Source organism: Corapipo altera, unplaced genomic scaffold (genome assembly GCF_003945725.1).
Source record: "Corapipo altera isolate COAL_440 unplaced genomic scaffold, ASM394572v1 53, whole genome shotgun sequence".
NCBI lineage: Eukaryota > Metazoa > Chordata > Aves > Passeriformes > Pipridae > Corapipo > Corapipo altera.
The window spans coordinates 853,617-869,583 of NW_020884900.1; the positions used below are offsets into that span (position 1 = coordinate 853,617).

Here is a 15,967-nt window from a genome sequence, read left to right on the forward strand (position 1 = left end):
AACTTAACCTGCTGTTCAAGGCCTGTAGGTTTTGGGTTTGTTGCTCTTCCTGAGCAGACTCCATAGCCTGCCCAGAGTTTACTAGACAAAATCAGGCAGATGATTACATGGGATAGTGTGTTTGAAGTTGCCTAAGGCTGAAAGACAGACTTTGGATGATGATCTGTGGAGGGTTATATAGAAAACTACAGCAAAATAGGAGCCTCCTCTGAAAGAGAGAATGCTCTTATGTGTTTAAAAAGCAAACAGAAGAAAGTGCAGAGCTTCCTAAGTTTCCTTCTGATGTGTTAATTCTACCATTTTCAGAAGGTAATCTAAGAAGTAGCTGTACCTCTGAATGGCATAAATGAATTCATTCATTTGGCACTAAACTGCAGAACTGTCCTCTGCAAAAATAAGTGGCTCCATTCTCTTCAAATTAAGTCATATATTATTGGAAATAGGGCACATCTTTGAAAGAATTTGAACTTCACAAAGTTTTCTCATGTTATATAAAACTCTTTCAGAATAATAACCAGGCTGCAGTTTGATAGCTATTTCCTGCTAGAGATGGTTTAGTGTAGTGCTGACCCTTTTTTGCACTGGAATAACCTTAGATTTATTTTCAGGGGATGAAATGACCTAATGGATTATCTGGGGTGTTCTACAGGCAAAAGGAAAAGGAAATTCTAGTTCTGAATATGCCAATGATTTTGTATAAGAAATGGCTTCCCTGCCTGTCAACGTCCATCTTTTTTTTAATTACCAGTTTTCCAGACTCGTTTGGCTCTTCCCCCCCCTCCCCCCCTAGAGTTAACAACTCTTTCCCTGATTAAAGCGCTTTGCCACAGCTACAAAATATTTAATTTTATGTTTGCCTAGTCAGGCAGTTGATACTCTGTTTCATCTCTATGGTTCCCTTTTGTTTTGTTTTTGGGTTTTTTTATTTGTTTTTTTGGTTGGTTGGGTTTTTTAAGGTATTGGTGACTGTCAATATCTTTTATTAATCTTGAACTTCTTCACCTTTTAGTATTTTCTTGGCAATCTTTAAAAAAGCAGTACTGTAACAGTATTTATATAGTGGCTCTGGCCTAAAGTACCAAATCACTTCTTACAGACATTGTTGGATTGTCTCTCACAAAAAACGTGGGACTGCAGAACATTGTTACATGTAATGTATTTATGTTGAATGTGGGAAGACAAAGGCATTGAAATATTAACTGACTTGTGTAAGATTATGGAGTATCTTCTACTGCAACAGAATTAAGCCTGGTTTAGGTTATAACAAAAGACAATTTTCCAAATGTTTTCTGAATTCATCAACTTCTTTAGCATCCAGTCATATCTCTTGTTTTTCTGTGTAAAGTTTGACTATTTGGTGCACTTCTTTCATCCATGACAGATTTTTATCAAGCATTTTGCTGATTTTCCCAAATTGACGTCTGGCTGCTCTGTTTCTTCCTTTCTTTTCCATCAATGTCAGCCTTCTTAGTACAAGTCTCTCCTATAAAGGAGTCCCATATCAACTTCTCAATTTCTTACTCCATTAATAAGTGTGGTTTCTTGGCTGTAATTGTGAAGAATTACACTTTTAACCCAAAGGATCTTTCTAATCAAAATGGAGCAGAACTGTTTATAAAGTTTCATGATTTTTTTTACTCTCATCTGAAAAGCATCATCACTTATAAACTGTTATCAGGAAGGCTTGGTGACCAGGGGAAATTAATCTTTTTTTGTTCTACAGTTCAACTGAACTAGAAGACAGTAAAAACATTTAAAATGCATTGCTAGTATCAAAATTCCATGCAGATAATTGCTATAGTACCCTTTGGGAATGGGAGAGCGGCTTATCCAAGCCAACATAAATCACAAGTGAGATGCCCATGAGATAATCTTACTTGAAGGATAGAACTGTGTCCAAGGATGTCTGTATCTCAGCATTGAATATAACCTGCTTTCAAATTCTGGCAGGATTTGCCTGTTTGCTTATTCCATGTCGATTTTAAAAATTACTTCACTGTGTATTTTCAACTTTATTTCAAATGCTTGTAATTACTGTTATCGTATGGCCATGGGAAGGGCAAAGGAAGAGATCTGTTTCAGAGAGCCTGAGATTTCAGCTGGTTTTATACTGTTACTTTGCCTTTGCTAAATGTGGTCACATGAGGGCACTGCATCTGTGACCAAAAGTTTCAGTGTCTCATGATACAGACACAGTGTACTGTCAGTAATTTATAGATTATAAACTATTGTGTGTTTCAAGAATAGCTTCTGCACTCAGATCTCATTTTGGCATTAGGAGGATCGAGTGAAAAAAAAATGTGAGTGGAAAAAGGAGCTCATGTACCTCTGCTAACAAGACCTCTTTCATTCTGGCATATATTTTAAACTTTCATCATGAAACATTGTCAGTCCTTTAAATTTCTGAGAATTTTCTCTTCATGTTTTTACTCTGGAAATATAATATGTTTGTTATCTCTTTTAAGCACTGTAAGAAACAATTCATTGGTACATGAATCTCTCTCAGGTGTTTCCCTGGTGAAACAGCTTTACCACTGCCCCTGGTAGGTCACAGCATGGAGGTCTCATTCACAGATTTTTAGTTCCACTTGAAACTATTGCTGTTGTACCCGTGTTGAATGGGAAGAATGGTCTCCAGAGGTGTGTAATGTGGAATAAGCATGCATACAACCCAAATTCAGGAAAACACCAGTGGAGGAATGAGGGAAGGCTGTAGTGTTTACTGAGTGATACTCTGACTTGTGCTATCATGCCTGGTCTATGCAAGCTACTCTGGAGTGGTGAGTTTAATGCAGCTTTTAAATCCAGCAAATTCCCTGGCTAGGGTGTTAAAAGTCTGAAACAACACAAAGTGCTGTTTCTCACATAACTCATCTAAATCAAGCAGCTTGTCTGAGCTATACTGGATGAAAGAAGCTACGTTTAGAGCATTGCTGGTATGTCGTGATGGATTTTCAATGTAGAGCTGCCTACAAACTCTAACCAAACAAGCTCTAAATTCTAGAGTAAGAACCCTCATCGTTACACTGAACATGTTAAGTTTATTTTGGGTGCTCTCTGGGCTTGTAAAATTCTTCATACAACAAACGCTTTGAGAACAACGCGGAGGAGTTTTATTTCTCTGAGCATCCTATAACCCACCCATGTTGGGTCTTTCTGTTGGCAGAATGGTTTGTCTCCGTTGCACATGGCAACACAAGGAGATCATCTAAACTGTGTTCAGCTTCTGATTCAGCACAACGTGCCTGTAGACGACGTCACTAATGACTATCTGACTGCGCTGCATGTCGCCGCCCACTGTGGCCACTACAAAGTTGCCAAGGTTCTCTTGGACAAGAAAGCTAATCCTAATGCCAAAGCACTGGTGAGTACACAGGAGGGTACTATTCACAGCTAAACATTCTCCCAAAGTTGTGGTGAGACTCATTTGAGAGTTATTTTCTGCCTGCTGATGTTGACGGGGAGGATGTGCTGTGTTGCTACAGCCCAAGAGAGGATGCTCGAGGTTCAAAGTGTTGATAATGTATTGTGAAATCAGAGCAGACCTTTGCTTACAGATGGTCAACAGTGATTTATGAATTTTTAGTGTAACTAGAGCACTTTTGCCTCCCAGTAGCTTTTTATGATTCTGAACAGGTGAAACAGCTGCAGACGTAACTGCTGTAGGTTTGGGTATGGAGAGAACCCTCATTTTCTAAGTGTTTGTACAGAGAAAAGAATCAGCAACATTTAAAAATGAGGGAATTTTTATTAGCTCTCAATCATGTGAAACAGTAAAAGGTAGGAATGAGTTACATAATGAATATTTGTGGTATTGTATAATTATGCCAATGGAGTCATATACCTTTCTGCTTTAAAAACAACTTCAATAACAAAATACGTTACTGCAGTTAAACTGGATACAAGCAGAATGCATCAATGTGTTTTGTTCAAGAACTTGCAATCTGTTCTTTTTAGAATGTCTCTTTGATTTGTTTTTCAATAATTGTTCCAAACAAATTTATGTTCTGACATGAATTGGGTTGACTGTTGGTTTCACAGCCTGATGCTCACTCATTCAGCTCCTGAAATGTTATGTGAGCTCCTGAAACCCTTACAAGCCAGGAGGGATTGACTCTCTTGAAAACAGTACAGGCTCCACAGATTCCCTTCTCTCAGCCCCTCTGTTTTTGTGTCAGATCAACCTGTCCTCAGGTGTCTTTGGTCAAGGTATTATGGGTTTTGTTCACTATAAACAGCAAGTGGGGAGGCAAAATAGTTGTAGTTGCTGTAAACAACAGATGATGTTGCAGATAATGAATGAAAAAAAAAGTATTGAAAAATAGTTTAGAAGATCTAAATTCCATAGGTTGTAATGTGCCTTTTTTACTAGCAGTTCTAAAAGCTCAAAAGAAAACCAACCAAAAAAGACCCACCCCAATCCCCTGCCCCCCCCCAAAAAAAAAACTCCAGAAAAAAACCCCACCCAGTTAAAAATTAGTATGGTAAGCAACAAATGAAGGGTTTGATAGTTTTGGTGAACTGAGAATTTTTTAAAATAAATTAATTACTGGAGTAGGCAATATATTTCATAATTAAAACTTGCTATATGAAATAGAAAAACCATCTAAAAAGAAAAAGACCTATCTTTTACATGAAAAATTTAATAAAGCCAAAGCAAGTCTGGGAGGTGTTTTTTGTTAAAACTGAAAAATGTTTTACATGAATTCCATACCCAGTTCTAGTTTTTAAGGACACATGGGGTATCAAGAAGTATATTTCTTCATTTACAGAATGGTTTCACACCTCTTCACATTGCCTGCAAGAAAAACAGAATAAAAGTAATGGAACTTCTTCTGAAGCACGGGGCATCAATTCAAGCTGTGACTGAGGTAAGAAATGGTCTTTTCACACTTGTGTTTGCTTTTCCTACAAATTTCATTGTAACTGTATTGATTATTATTTGAATATTTCTGGAAGAGCATGGACCATGCAATTACTTTCAGCTAGGTATTATGAAATAATAAAACTGAATAATAAAGTCAGTTACCCTTGTGAATCACAAACAAATTATATGCTTTGGGATTACAGTAGGAAAAACAAGTGAAACATAACATATGAAAAATTTTTTCTAAAATTCACCATTTCTGTCACTTTCTTCTGTAATTTAAAGCACCAAAGATGATGAAATTTGAGAGATCAAGGTGAAGACTGTGCTTCACCAAGTCCTATTTTGAAAGGTGATTTAATTCAGAGCTTGTTTTCACTTTCCACACAGAAGTTATGCTTACCCACCATCATGGGGCATCACAGATCAGCTAGACAGAAATCAAAATGCTGTTACTTCAGCCAGGATGACATAGTGCGCACCCAGTATTGGCACAATTTAGAGATTAATTAAGTAGCTACAGGATATTTTTTGTCTGTGTTTGTGTATATTCTACCAATTGAGGAGAGGAGGAAAGATCACATATATGAATGTGTGAACCCTGTGGAATAAGCCAGGTTAGGAAATGGCAAGGAATTCCATTGATTAAGCAAGGTACAACGGGGAGTAGTTCATCTCCACAAAATGGAGTTTCATTTAATGCATGGGGTTTTATTTTAATTATTCACCAGCAAACCATAGAGTTCCCATCCTGGTTTGCTTGAGGGAGAGTAGAGCCTGCCCCGGCTATAGTTTACCTGTCTCCAGACTAGTTTTTGAAAACCTTAGGGATTGTAGATGCAACTTTCAGAGTTTAATTTGAAATCCTATTAGCAGGGGAGTGAGAAACACAAAGACAGCCTTTATGGAAGGGCTGAGATGCGTCTCCTCTATATTAAGTAGTCAGTGTGGAAGTAGAAACACTATCAAATCCATTTTATCCCTTTTAAATTCAAAGAATTATGAGAACAGAAGCAAAAGCAACACTTAGCTACACTGATTGGTGCAAGTGAACCAGGTTAAAAGTCTGGTCTGTACTTTTGGAATTGCTTTTTTGAGCAAAAGCTTTCCAAAAGCAAGAGCTTTTCCTTTATTTCCTGCCTCACTGTGATCTCATATGATCTCAAACCACATCTGACTTCATTTGTTGGGATTCAGGATGATACTTCACTGCAGGGCTTTACCTTCCTGCCTCTTTCACTGACTATATAGTACCAACCTTTCAAGGCCGAATTAGGAGTTGGTACTCAGCACCCATCCCATAAGCTGCTATTTCTCTAAGTCAGAAACAAAGTTTGTATCTGACCCTCAAAACAAATTGGCCAGAAAGCTTCAGTCTTCCTCCCTGAAGGAATCTGAGAGCAAACAAGTGTTGGTTGCAAGTTGTGAATAAACAATGCAAATGCAATAAGAGGAAACAAATAATCATTGTCACAAATAATGACTGTTGCATATGAAACTGTGCATCAAAGGTAACATTTATTACCTTTTTTATATGGTGAATTCTGTTTTCCAGATAGATTCCATACTTCCGTTTGCAAATACTGCACCTTTTTTTCCTCTGCAGCCTTGAATCCTTGCAGTATGAGTTGGTGCTTTATGGTCTAAGAGGACAATATGCCTTGTATTTCCATCACTCTATTATTTTAAAAGCATTTACTAAATTATTTGAAACAGATAAAAGAAGTAACACACTGAACCAGTTATGCTGCCTTCCTGCTCATATTTGCTGTTCTGCATGACAAAGGAAAAAAAGTGTGTTTTTCTCACCTCTACCCTCCTGGGACTTCTGAATATCTGTGGGAAAGCCGCCTAAATCAGGGGATTTCCAGAGATCCACTGAGCTTTCTCCTCCTCTTGGGAGCAAAACCCCCTTTTGCAGCCTCTGGCTGAGTATTGGTACAGCTGTGCAGAAGCAGCTGTGAAGAGGCTTTAGGATAATTCTATGTGGAGAAATATTAACTATTGATTAGATTTCTAAAGCAAAATCCTTGAGGTCATGTCCTGCTAAAAGACTGCTCCCTTTTCCCCCTTTCCTTCTCCCTCCCTCTCTCTCCAGCTGGTCTTTCACATCTTGTATTAGGGCAGTGGTGCAGATTTATGATGGTGATAGTGCCACAAAGACCTGAGGGAAGGGGGAATTCTCTGTAGCCTGTGTCACTTGTGTCTGGGCCTCTCTGGCTGGATGCCAGTTTCAAATTCCCTTTCTCCTGGAGAAACAGTGGGGATGGAGCTCACCACTAAGTTCAGTAGACCTTTTCGTTCACCCCAAAGCCACTGGATCTGTTGAGGACAATGGACACTGCATCTTTTTTGCATTTAGCTGAATGTTCCAGAAAGCCTTACCTTTGTACCAGGAATGCTTCTACAGTTTATTTTTTTTTTTCCTTCTGTTCCAAGATGCAAATGCTTTAAGAAGAAATTTTGCTTAGTTGATGGAGAACTACTGAATCCCTAGAATGTTTACATGTTTGCTCATGAATCATACTCATAGGTGTTTCCAATTCTGTGTGCCCTTTACTTTAAGCGTGTGTATATGGTTTTGAGGAGATGAGACCCTCTCAGAAGAGCAAGCACTGGAGTTTACTTAGTTTGGAATAATTTATGTTTTCTCCATGACATTCTTGTAAAGGAATGTGGAAGTAGGCATTTAAATTGGACTTTGATTTGTTTTCCAGTCGGGCCTAACTCCAATCCACGTTGCTGCCTTCATGGGCCATGTAAATATTGTATCGCAGCTAATGCATCATGGAGCATCACCCAACACTACCAACGTGGTGAGTAACAGCTCCCCTCTCAGCACAGCAGCACTGGGAATACACTGTAATGTCTGGGAGCAGCACTGTGAAGAAGTGCCTAATTCTGATGTTCACCATCCACTTCCACAGCAGTTGTGGCTCGTGCTGGAGTCATGGGAAAGTGCAGCCTGCTGGCTCCTACTCGGGAGATGCTTGACAGGTTGAAATCTCAAAAGAGGCTGACCTTAAGTAGGGTCTCTCCTCTTTATTTTCTGAAGTAAAGGATGAGAACACACTGTAGCTTTTCATATGTAATTTTTGAGATGTGTGCTTGACTGTTGAGCACTGTTTTCCCAAGACCCCGGGGGTCTGCCATTTAAGGAAAGTTGTGCTGTTATCAACAGATTGCAGCAGATTGTTGGGACATATTGCCTGTGTCCATCCAGCCCTCTGAGCTGCCTTTCTGCTGGATGTGTGCTGTGTGCCCCAAGGCTCCCGGGGCATGTGTAAAAACTGAAGTCATTGTTAGATGGATATTTGAAAGCTGGGAAGTGGAAGGAAAGCAGAAGCTTTTTGGTTCTCTGCAGTAGTTTGGCCTCAAAATCTCCCTTTCACCTTCCATACGCAGGTGCAGTTAGAAGGCAACATTTTGTAAATCTTCACCTGTTCATTCTATTAGATTATATAAAAATGCAGCACCATTTGGAAATTAGCAGGTGTTTATACCTAAAGACATATTGATGTCCAAAAATGTAGAAAGCACTTTTCCCTCCTGCATCTATTCTGGCTTTCTTGGATTTGTCTTTTCTTAAGTCCATGAAGCTTTGGATGAATGTACTCAATAATGATACTATTTTTTCTTCTTGTTTAATCAGCTCAGTGCTTGTCAAATAACAAATTACAGCAGGGGCATAAGGCATAGCAGAAAGAAAAGACAAATACATGTGTGCCTGAATATATGAAATTTGAAATATGTTTTTGACTACATTAAACTCTATTTAAATGGACATAATTTTTAACACTGTTAGTAAAATGCTAGTAAATATAAAGACTGCACTGTCTCTTTTCAGCAAAAGGCAGTGACAAAGGCACTATTGTGTTGGGAAACTGACCCCGCAATAAACTGCTTTGCAGCATACAGAGAGATCAAATATTGACTTAATCTTACATCTTGCTCACAGACAACTACGGCTAAGTATTTTAGTGGAGATCACACTGAACTGGGCCCTCGGTATTTTTGTATTTATGAAATGTTGTTGGCATTTGTTTTTCCTGTAGTCTGTTTTTAATTGATATTTTGTTTTTGCTGCTGCACACCAGAGAGGAGAAACAGCACTGCACATGGCTGCCAGGGCTGGCCAGACAGAGGTGGTGCGATACCTGGTACAAAACGGAGCCCAGGTGGAGGCTAAAGCCAAGGTAAGGTGATGGCCCAGGTAGAATAAACCTGGATAGTCTATTTTGAGAGAGCAAGGACTCACATTAACCTTGCACCTGTCTTTCAGGGAGAGAAAGGGAGATGAAACCATGTCATGTAATAACCACTGATATTTTGTTATGTGCCCTCTTACTTGTAGTCATGAGTGGTTTGTATGTAAGAGAGAAGGCAGATGTCAAGTTGATACCAACCTTCGGGGTTTTGCTAGTTTTTAATATAGGTTATCTTATGTTTGAAGAGTTTTGTTTTGGAGTGGGAAGCGAGGAGGGAGGGGAATACCTTAAATCTGCTTTTATTTCAGCAGAACTGGAAACCCAAAGCTTCTGGTGCCTCCTGTCATATCCCTAAAGCAACAGCCTGTATGCATTCAAAAGTAGTTGTACTTTTAAAGAACACCTCCTAAAGGGAGGAGGCACCGTACAAGGATGTAGCAGAGGGCTGGAAAGAAGGAACAGATCCTATAGAAACAATTGGAATTCAGGAGGGTAAGGGTAGAGGAAAAAGAAATGGTCAAGAGACATGAAGAAACACACAAAATTATGGAAATGAAAGAACTCCATGAAACAGGCAGGGTAAAGAGATAAATGGGTGCAATAAATAGCAGTCTTAATAGGTAAGTCAGGAATTATTTTTTACCCAAATGGTAACAAAATGGATACAATTTCAAAGAAATCTATTTTTCATTGTGAAACTATCTGTGAATTGGTTCACAAATTAGTTTACTAGTAAGAATATCTACTTATAAGGAGCTCTGGCTAAATATTTATAGCAGATGCACTTCGTATCTGCAAGCAGCCTGACAATAGAAGTGAATCATGTGGTCTGTAAATCTCCAAAGACAGCCCTGAAAGTGAACAGCTCGTGCTCAGAAGCACAGTCATGCAAATATTTTTTAAAGTAAATTCACAGAATGATTTAATTTGTACAAACTGCCATTGCCTGTGATCAATTTATCATAAATAACAGCTAAATGCAAGCAGTAGCTCATACACCAGTGCTAACATCAGCTGTGAGAAATTTGTGGGAAACAGCCATAAACTGGAATGATTTAAGAACCACAAAGTCTCTCCAGCAGTCAGAGGAGAATTGTTCTGCAGAGGAGCAGCATTCACATCCTGACAATCTCCCATCCTAAATCCCAAAGGTGTAAAATCACTGTTGTAGGATGGGCGTGGACAGAAGTTTCCCTTGCAGAGAACAGTCCAGAATGTAGGACATGGGGTAGTAGTGTTCAAAAGGTAGGAAATTCAGCAGGAAAAAGTGGGGAGAGAAAGATGTTTGGCCATAATGTGAAACTGTGCTTAATCCAAAGACTGTACAGTGGAGAATGGGGAGGACAAAAATATTAAATCAAATAATAAGGGAGAAATTATCCCTTAGACACTCAGAACAAGGTCACAAATATCATAGTATTTTCAGTGAAAGAGGAGAAACAGACAACGATATCCATGACAGGACAACCCCTATACTCAAAGCTATTGAGATTATTGTGCTCTGAATAAGAAGGGAGAAAGCAACAGTGAATTTGCACACCATGCTCTATCTTCAGTTACATCTACTGAGAAGTTATCTGCAAAATACCAAACAAATTGGTCACCAAAAAAAAAACCAAAACAACAAAAAAAACCCCAAACACAAAAATTATGATACTTTATGCAAGCTTCTAGGCAATAGTATGCTTTGCACCTCAGTTCATCCCAAACAACTGATTGAGCTGTTAAATGTTGCTGGGAATCATAAGAGATCAAGATGTGAGGGACAAAGCTGTGCATTGGCTTTAAGAAAGGTCTCAAGTTCAACAGGAAACTCAATGCACCTTAGTGGCAAAGTGAAGTGAGGCAAATCCAGATTAAGAAGAAAACTGATAAGTTTATTAACTCTTACGGATTATGTACCTGTCTGGAATATTTTGTGATGCATCAAGAAAGCCAGTGTGCAATGTTCATTAGGTAAGAAGTCAGCAGAGTTAACGCTCGTCTGCAGTTTTGAAAAGTGACAGAATCTGGGCAAATATTTTCTGTCAGAATGCGAGCCTTAGTTTTCTTACTCAGGACTGTGTTGTTTCCTTCGTGTTTAGGATGACCAAACACCGCTGCACATTTCTGCTCGGCTGGGCAAAGCAGACATTGTGCAGCAGCTGCTGCAGCAAGGAGCATCTCCAAACGCAGCCACGACGTCTGGCTACACACCCCTGCATCTTTCCGCTCGAGAAGGGCATGAAGATGTAGCTTCTGTTCTTTTGGATCATGGTGCATCTTTGTCTATCATTACCAAGGTAAGTGAGTTGCAGAACTGATAGCTTCAATAGTAAAATAGTCCCTGTAGCAAAAGCTACTTGTGAGTTAAGTGCTGCAAGAGTCATACACCCATACAAATAATGTAAGAGTGAGCTACATTTTATTAGAAGGGTATAAAGCTTTGTGCTTTTACCTCAGAAGCTGATGTGTAACACATCCCAGTGATCAGACCTGCATTTTCTTGGAATGACAGGAATGCAGGGCTAAATTCCTGACCAGAGTTGATAAGCTTGTCCTTGGGTCTTCCACAGTGTGAAAAAAGGAACCTGACTCTTCCCTTGTTTAATGTAGATAAGTGTTTTGCCTTGCAGGGGAAGGGCCTCCAGGGCCAACAAGGCAGTTGAGAATCTGCAGGCTTGTGTAAGCCTCAGGACTGTTCAAGGGGATGGATGGAAACAGCAGTATCCCTGTAGATCAGAAACAAACCTTCCCCTGAAAAAAGTACACAAAGCTATATAACTGCTTTCTCTTACAGAAAGGATTTACTCCGCTACATGTGGCTGCAAAATATGGGAAAATTGAGGTAGCCAACCTCCTGCTTCAGAAGAATGCATCTCCTGATGCTTCTGGAAAGGTAGGACAGAAGAAATCACTGCCACTTGCCCAGGAAATATCTAAAAGCACATAGTATTTTAATAATATCCCTCTACCTACTTACATCACACTGGTATCCACGACCTGCGTTTAACAGGAGTAAGTTTCATGTAGTATTCCAGTCCCTGTTGAGGGTGCCAAGAACCAGCAAACTCTTGACAAAAGTGACTTTTATTGTCATTAATTGGCAACAAAATGATGTGCTCTCTATTCCCACCCAGGGGGATGGAGACAAACCATTCCCCTACGTTCCTGCCCAGACTACTTAGAGTTCTTATCAGAGTACTTGGCTCTGCTTCCCCTGGGCTCATGACAGGGGGCAAAGGCCAATAGGACCTCAAGCTTTTTAAACCAGTCCATCCTGGATTTTTACAGATCCAAGGGACAGTTTACTTATCCACTGCAGTAAAAGAAAAACAGTGCCAAGGGTGTGACCTCCTTACCCACTCTGTCCTGGGGACAGCACAGATATGTTCTCCTCTGTTCATCTTCCCTGTGGGAAGTGAAGGGGGCTTTCACAGCTCAGTAAGGATGTTCAAATTTCTGTTTCATTTTTTGAAAAGTTATCAAAGACTCTGGATACCGGACTGAATAACAAACGTGTTTTTTCACCCTATCTACTCCAATTTTCCAAACTCCCAAGTTTTCCCTGGAGAGGGTCTGTAACAGTACTTGTTTGTTCTGCATGTGTTTTTAGAGCGGTTTAACACCACTGCATGTAGCTGCACACTACGATAATCAAAAAGTGGCACTCCTCCTGTTGGACCAGGGAGCTTCACCTCACGCCTCTGCCAAGGTACAAGTACTGGCCACTCTGGGGGAACAATACCTGGGCTTTTTGTGTCACTTTATTCCCCATCTACCTCTGTTCTTTCTAGGCTGTGTATGCTTGCAGTTAGAGGAGGCTCAGTGACCTTGTTTATTAATGTCTCACAACCACAGAAAGCTGTTTAGAATAATTCTGCAGGTGAATGAAATAGCAGTAAAAAAAGCAAATAGAGATGTAGAAACACTTAAAATCTCTAGATTCAGTGCCATTCACACTCAGCCAATACTGAGCCTTCCTTTGTTCAGTCTCTTCATAACTTCTCCAAGCCAGCCAAATTTATCATTGCCTCCTAACATCTGTGCGGGACAAGCTTGGGATAAATGCCAGCTACACCCCCTTCTGAGGTGTGATAAGTTTCTCAGCACAACATATGTAATTATTAATGTGCTGCACAATACCACCCCAGTGTAAATGGACTGGCAAGAAAATAAAACTAGTCACAGTCCTGCTTTGATTGTAATTTCCTGTAGGCAAGACAACACCTACTATAAGGTTTCAGAGAATATGAAAGAATAAATATTTAAGTTTTTTCTAGTTCTGCATAGAAGAAAGAATTTAGAGAAGCCTAAAGTGTCTACATCTTTTGTGGATCCCAGTTTTAAGTATGGGATTGATATATAGTATAATCAATCAAAGTATCATCGATAGTTGAACAACAACAGTAGGTAAAGCAGGGTGGAAGCATAAGTAGGTTCAAGCAGGGTAAGTGCAGTGCAAATACCTCATCTGAAACAACCCAGACACTTTCTTTAAACCACTGCCAAAAAATACTGTGGAAAAAGCAGAGCTAGTAGAAAAAAGGCAGTTTCGTAGCTAGATGGACAGCTCTCCTTGATTGCCTTCCTCTCACACACGGTTTAGTACAGCCACAGCAGAGAGACCTTCTGCATGGCTGAAGAAGAGGATGGAGTCTGTCACACATGGTATGTCCCAGAGTTTGTAATGCAAAGAGAGGAAAGTTAAATAAACATGGATAGCCAGCAGCAACTGCACAGTTTAAAATCAATACTGTCGATAGTGGCAATCTGCCAGAGCAGTGCCCCCAGGAGGGGAACTGGAGGGATCTCTGATCTTTCACTACTGCAACACAGCACTCTAGAATACCACCCTGGGAAAGAAAGGGCCTTCTGAAGAGGATGAGAAGGCACTGACCCAGTTTTCACTGAAGGAAACTTCAGCAGAAGCTGTGCATCCTGTAGGGGCAGGGATTGCAGCAGCCGCTGCCAAGGACTTGGGAAGTCCAAACCAAGGTGGGAGCACTATATATTGTGGTATAATATTGCACAAACTCATGTGTCAGGTCACCTTAGCTTCCCCATCCATAACAGGACAGTTTTGCAGCTGCCACTTCAGGCCTTCAAGTGCCAACTGTAAGTGTGCCTAAAAAGAAAGCATTTGTTAGTGTTCTGCAGCAAGTGAGCCACAGCAACACTGAGCAGAGCATCAATACTAAATAAAATTAATGTTAACATGTTTGTTGCTTTAGGCACCCACAACTCAGTCATGCGAAAGATGATGTTGGTAACAGCAGATGATTTCCCATTTCTTTTGTAAATGAGGTCTAGTAAATAAATGTGTTATGTCATATCTCATCACTGGATTCAAAGTTAAGTTTCGTCAGCAGTTGCCTTTCCTGTGACACCGCTGTCTTTAACACTGATCTTAAGAGTGGCTCATTAACCTCACCCAGCAACACTTGCCTTGAAGACTGATCAGTGACAGGGAACTGGCCATGTCAGAGTAGAGTGGTGTGATACAGTTATTCTCATGAACCATTCTTCTCTTTTATAGGCAAAACTTAGGCTTGTAGCTAATTTCGCATGGGGCTTATATCTAATTTTTAACCATTTTCCTTTTTCCTCTCTTTTCCCTGGCAACCAGAATAACCCAATACCCTTCCTTCTGAACTTCTCTGTTCCTTTATCTATGCATAGTGACAGAGCACTACCCTTATGGAGAGAAGATGCAGACTGGGACTGAGCTGAATTTCAGCTTTTATTTTTCAGCTCTCTTTTTGTCTTTTCTTGGCAACCTGCTGCTTTCCATTCCACTGAAAGCAATCTATGCCCATTTCTGAGAAAAAGGCTTGGAAATTGCATTTGTTATTTTATGTAATGTGAGCTTCATTTAAAATACACAGTTTAGCATATACTCAGGATTTAGCATGTAGTGTTTAGGATTTATTAGGTGCTTATGTGGCAGTGGCTATTTTACGTGACAGTATCATGCAGGAAGTCTAAGGGAGAGGCTTGTGTTTCACCTGAAGCATGTTATCTTCAAAGTGAAGATTTGGTGGCCGTATACTCCCCTTATTGATTGTAGTGCTCTGTTTTATGTGTGTCCTTTTCAAATGTCTTAGTACTAAGGTCTGAACTAAGTTTGAATTGACTTTTGAAGGTTACAGAACCTTTTCCACGTTAAATTAGTGCTGTGCATCTCTTGGCTGCCAGGTTGCTATTAAAGCTCTCTTGTAATCAGTTGTGTGCCCCTGTGTATTTATTCCTCACCCCTACCTGCACTGCCCTGCATCTGCTGGGACCTGCCTTCCCATTTAGTCCATTCCTGCTGCCCTGTGGGTGCAGGGAGGAGCCAAGCCAGGTGAATGCTTTGTGCCTTTTGATAGATTTATTGGGCTGTGTAATCTGAGATGCACATGGTACTTATGATACTGCACAGAAGAGTTTGTGCAGCTTGGGTCTCATCCCCCCTGACCTTCTCGCAAATGTGTGCACATTTGCCATTTACTTGATAATGAGTGCTAATACATTTCTGAAAGAGAGAAAGCTCTTGATTAAACAGTCATCAAAATCTGTACCAAAAGCTGGTCATACCTCAATCAGTGCTTTCGTATTGGCATACTAATCAGTTGTTCTTTATATCCATTTATCTGTTTTCTGCCATGCAACAGATATACTGCGCTTTTATTTTTAGTAGAGGGCTCACTGGGTACACATATTGGAACGAATAAAAAAATAAAGAATGCATGACTCTAATGTCATGTTATTTAATTTTCCCTTGATCCGAACAAAACCCGGTTGTCAGTAAGGTTTAGGTTAAATGCTGCAAGAAAGACCATATTTCATGTACATAATGCTTTCATTCAAACTGAGAAGTGGGGGGAAAATCAAACAATAACAGCTGTTCTGAGTTATGAACACACATCCT

The 15,967-nt window shown here is 39.9% G+C and overlaps 1 protein-coding gene across 5 annotated transcripts in view; it reads left to right on the top strand.

The window, feature by feature from the left end:
• ANK3 (ankyrin 3) overlaps positions 1 to 15,967 on the top strand; it is a 206,066-nt gene that overhangs the window by 88,601 nt on the left and 101,498 nt on the right. For all 5 annotated transcript variants that reach the window (XM_027649512.1, XM_027649513.1, XM_027649511.1 and 2 more), the window contains 7 exons: positions 3,167 to 3,364; positions 4,773 to 4,871; positions 7,585 to 7,683; positions 8,965 to 9,063; positions 11,160 to 11,357; positions 11,855 to 11,953; positions 12,671 to 12,769. In XM_027649512.1, coding sequence (XP_027505313.1) covers positions 3,167 to 3,364; positions 4,773 to 4,871; positions 7,585 to 7,683; positions 8,965 to 9,063; positions 11,160 to 11,357; positions 11,855 to 11,953; positions 12,671 to 12,769 — 891 coding nt within the window. The remainder of the gene's footprint in view (positions 1 to 3,166; positions 3,365 to 4,772; positions 4,872 to 7,584; positions 7,684 to 8,964; positions 9,064 to 11,159; positions 11,358 to 11,854; positions 11,954 to 12,670; positions 12,770 to 15,967) is intronic.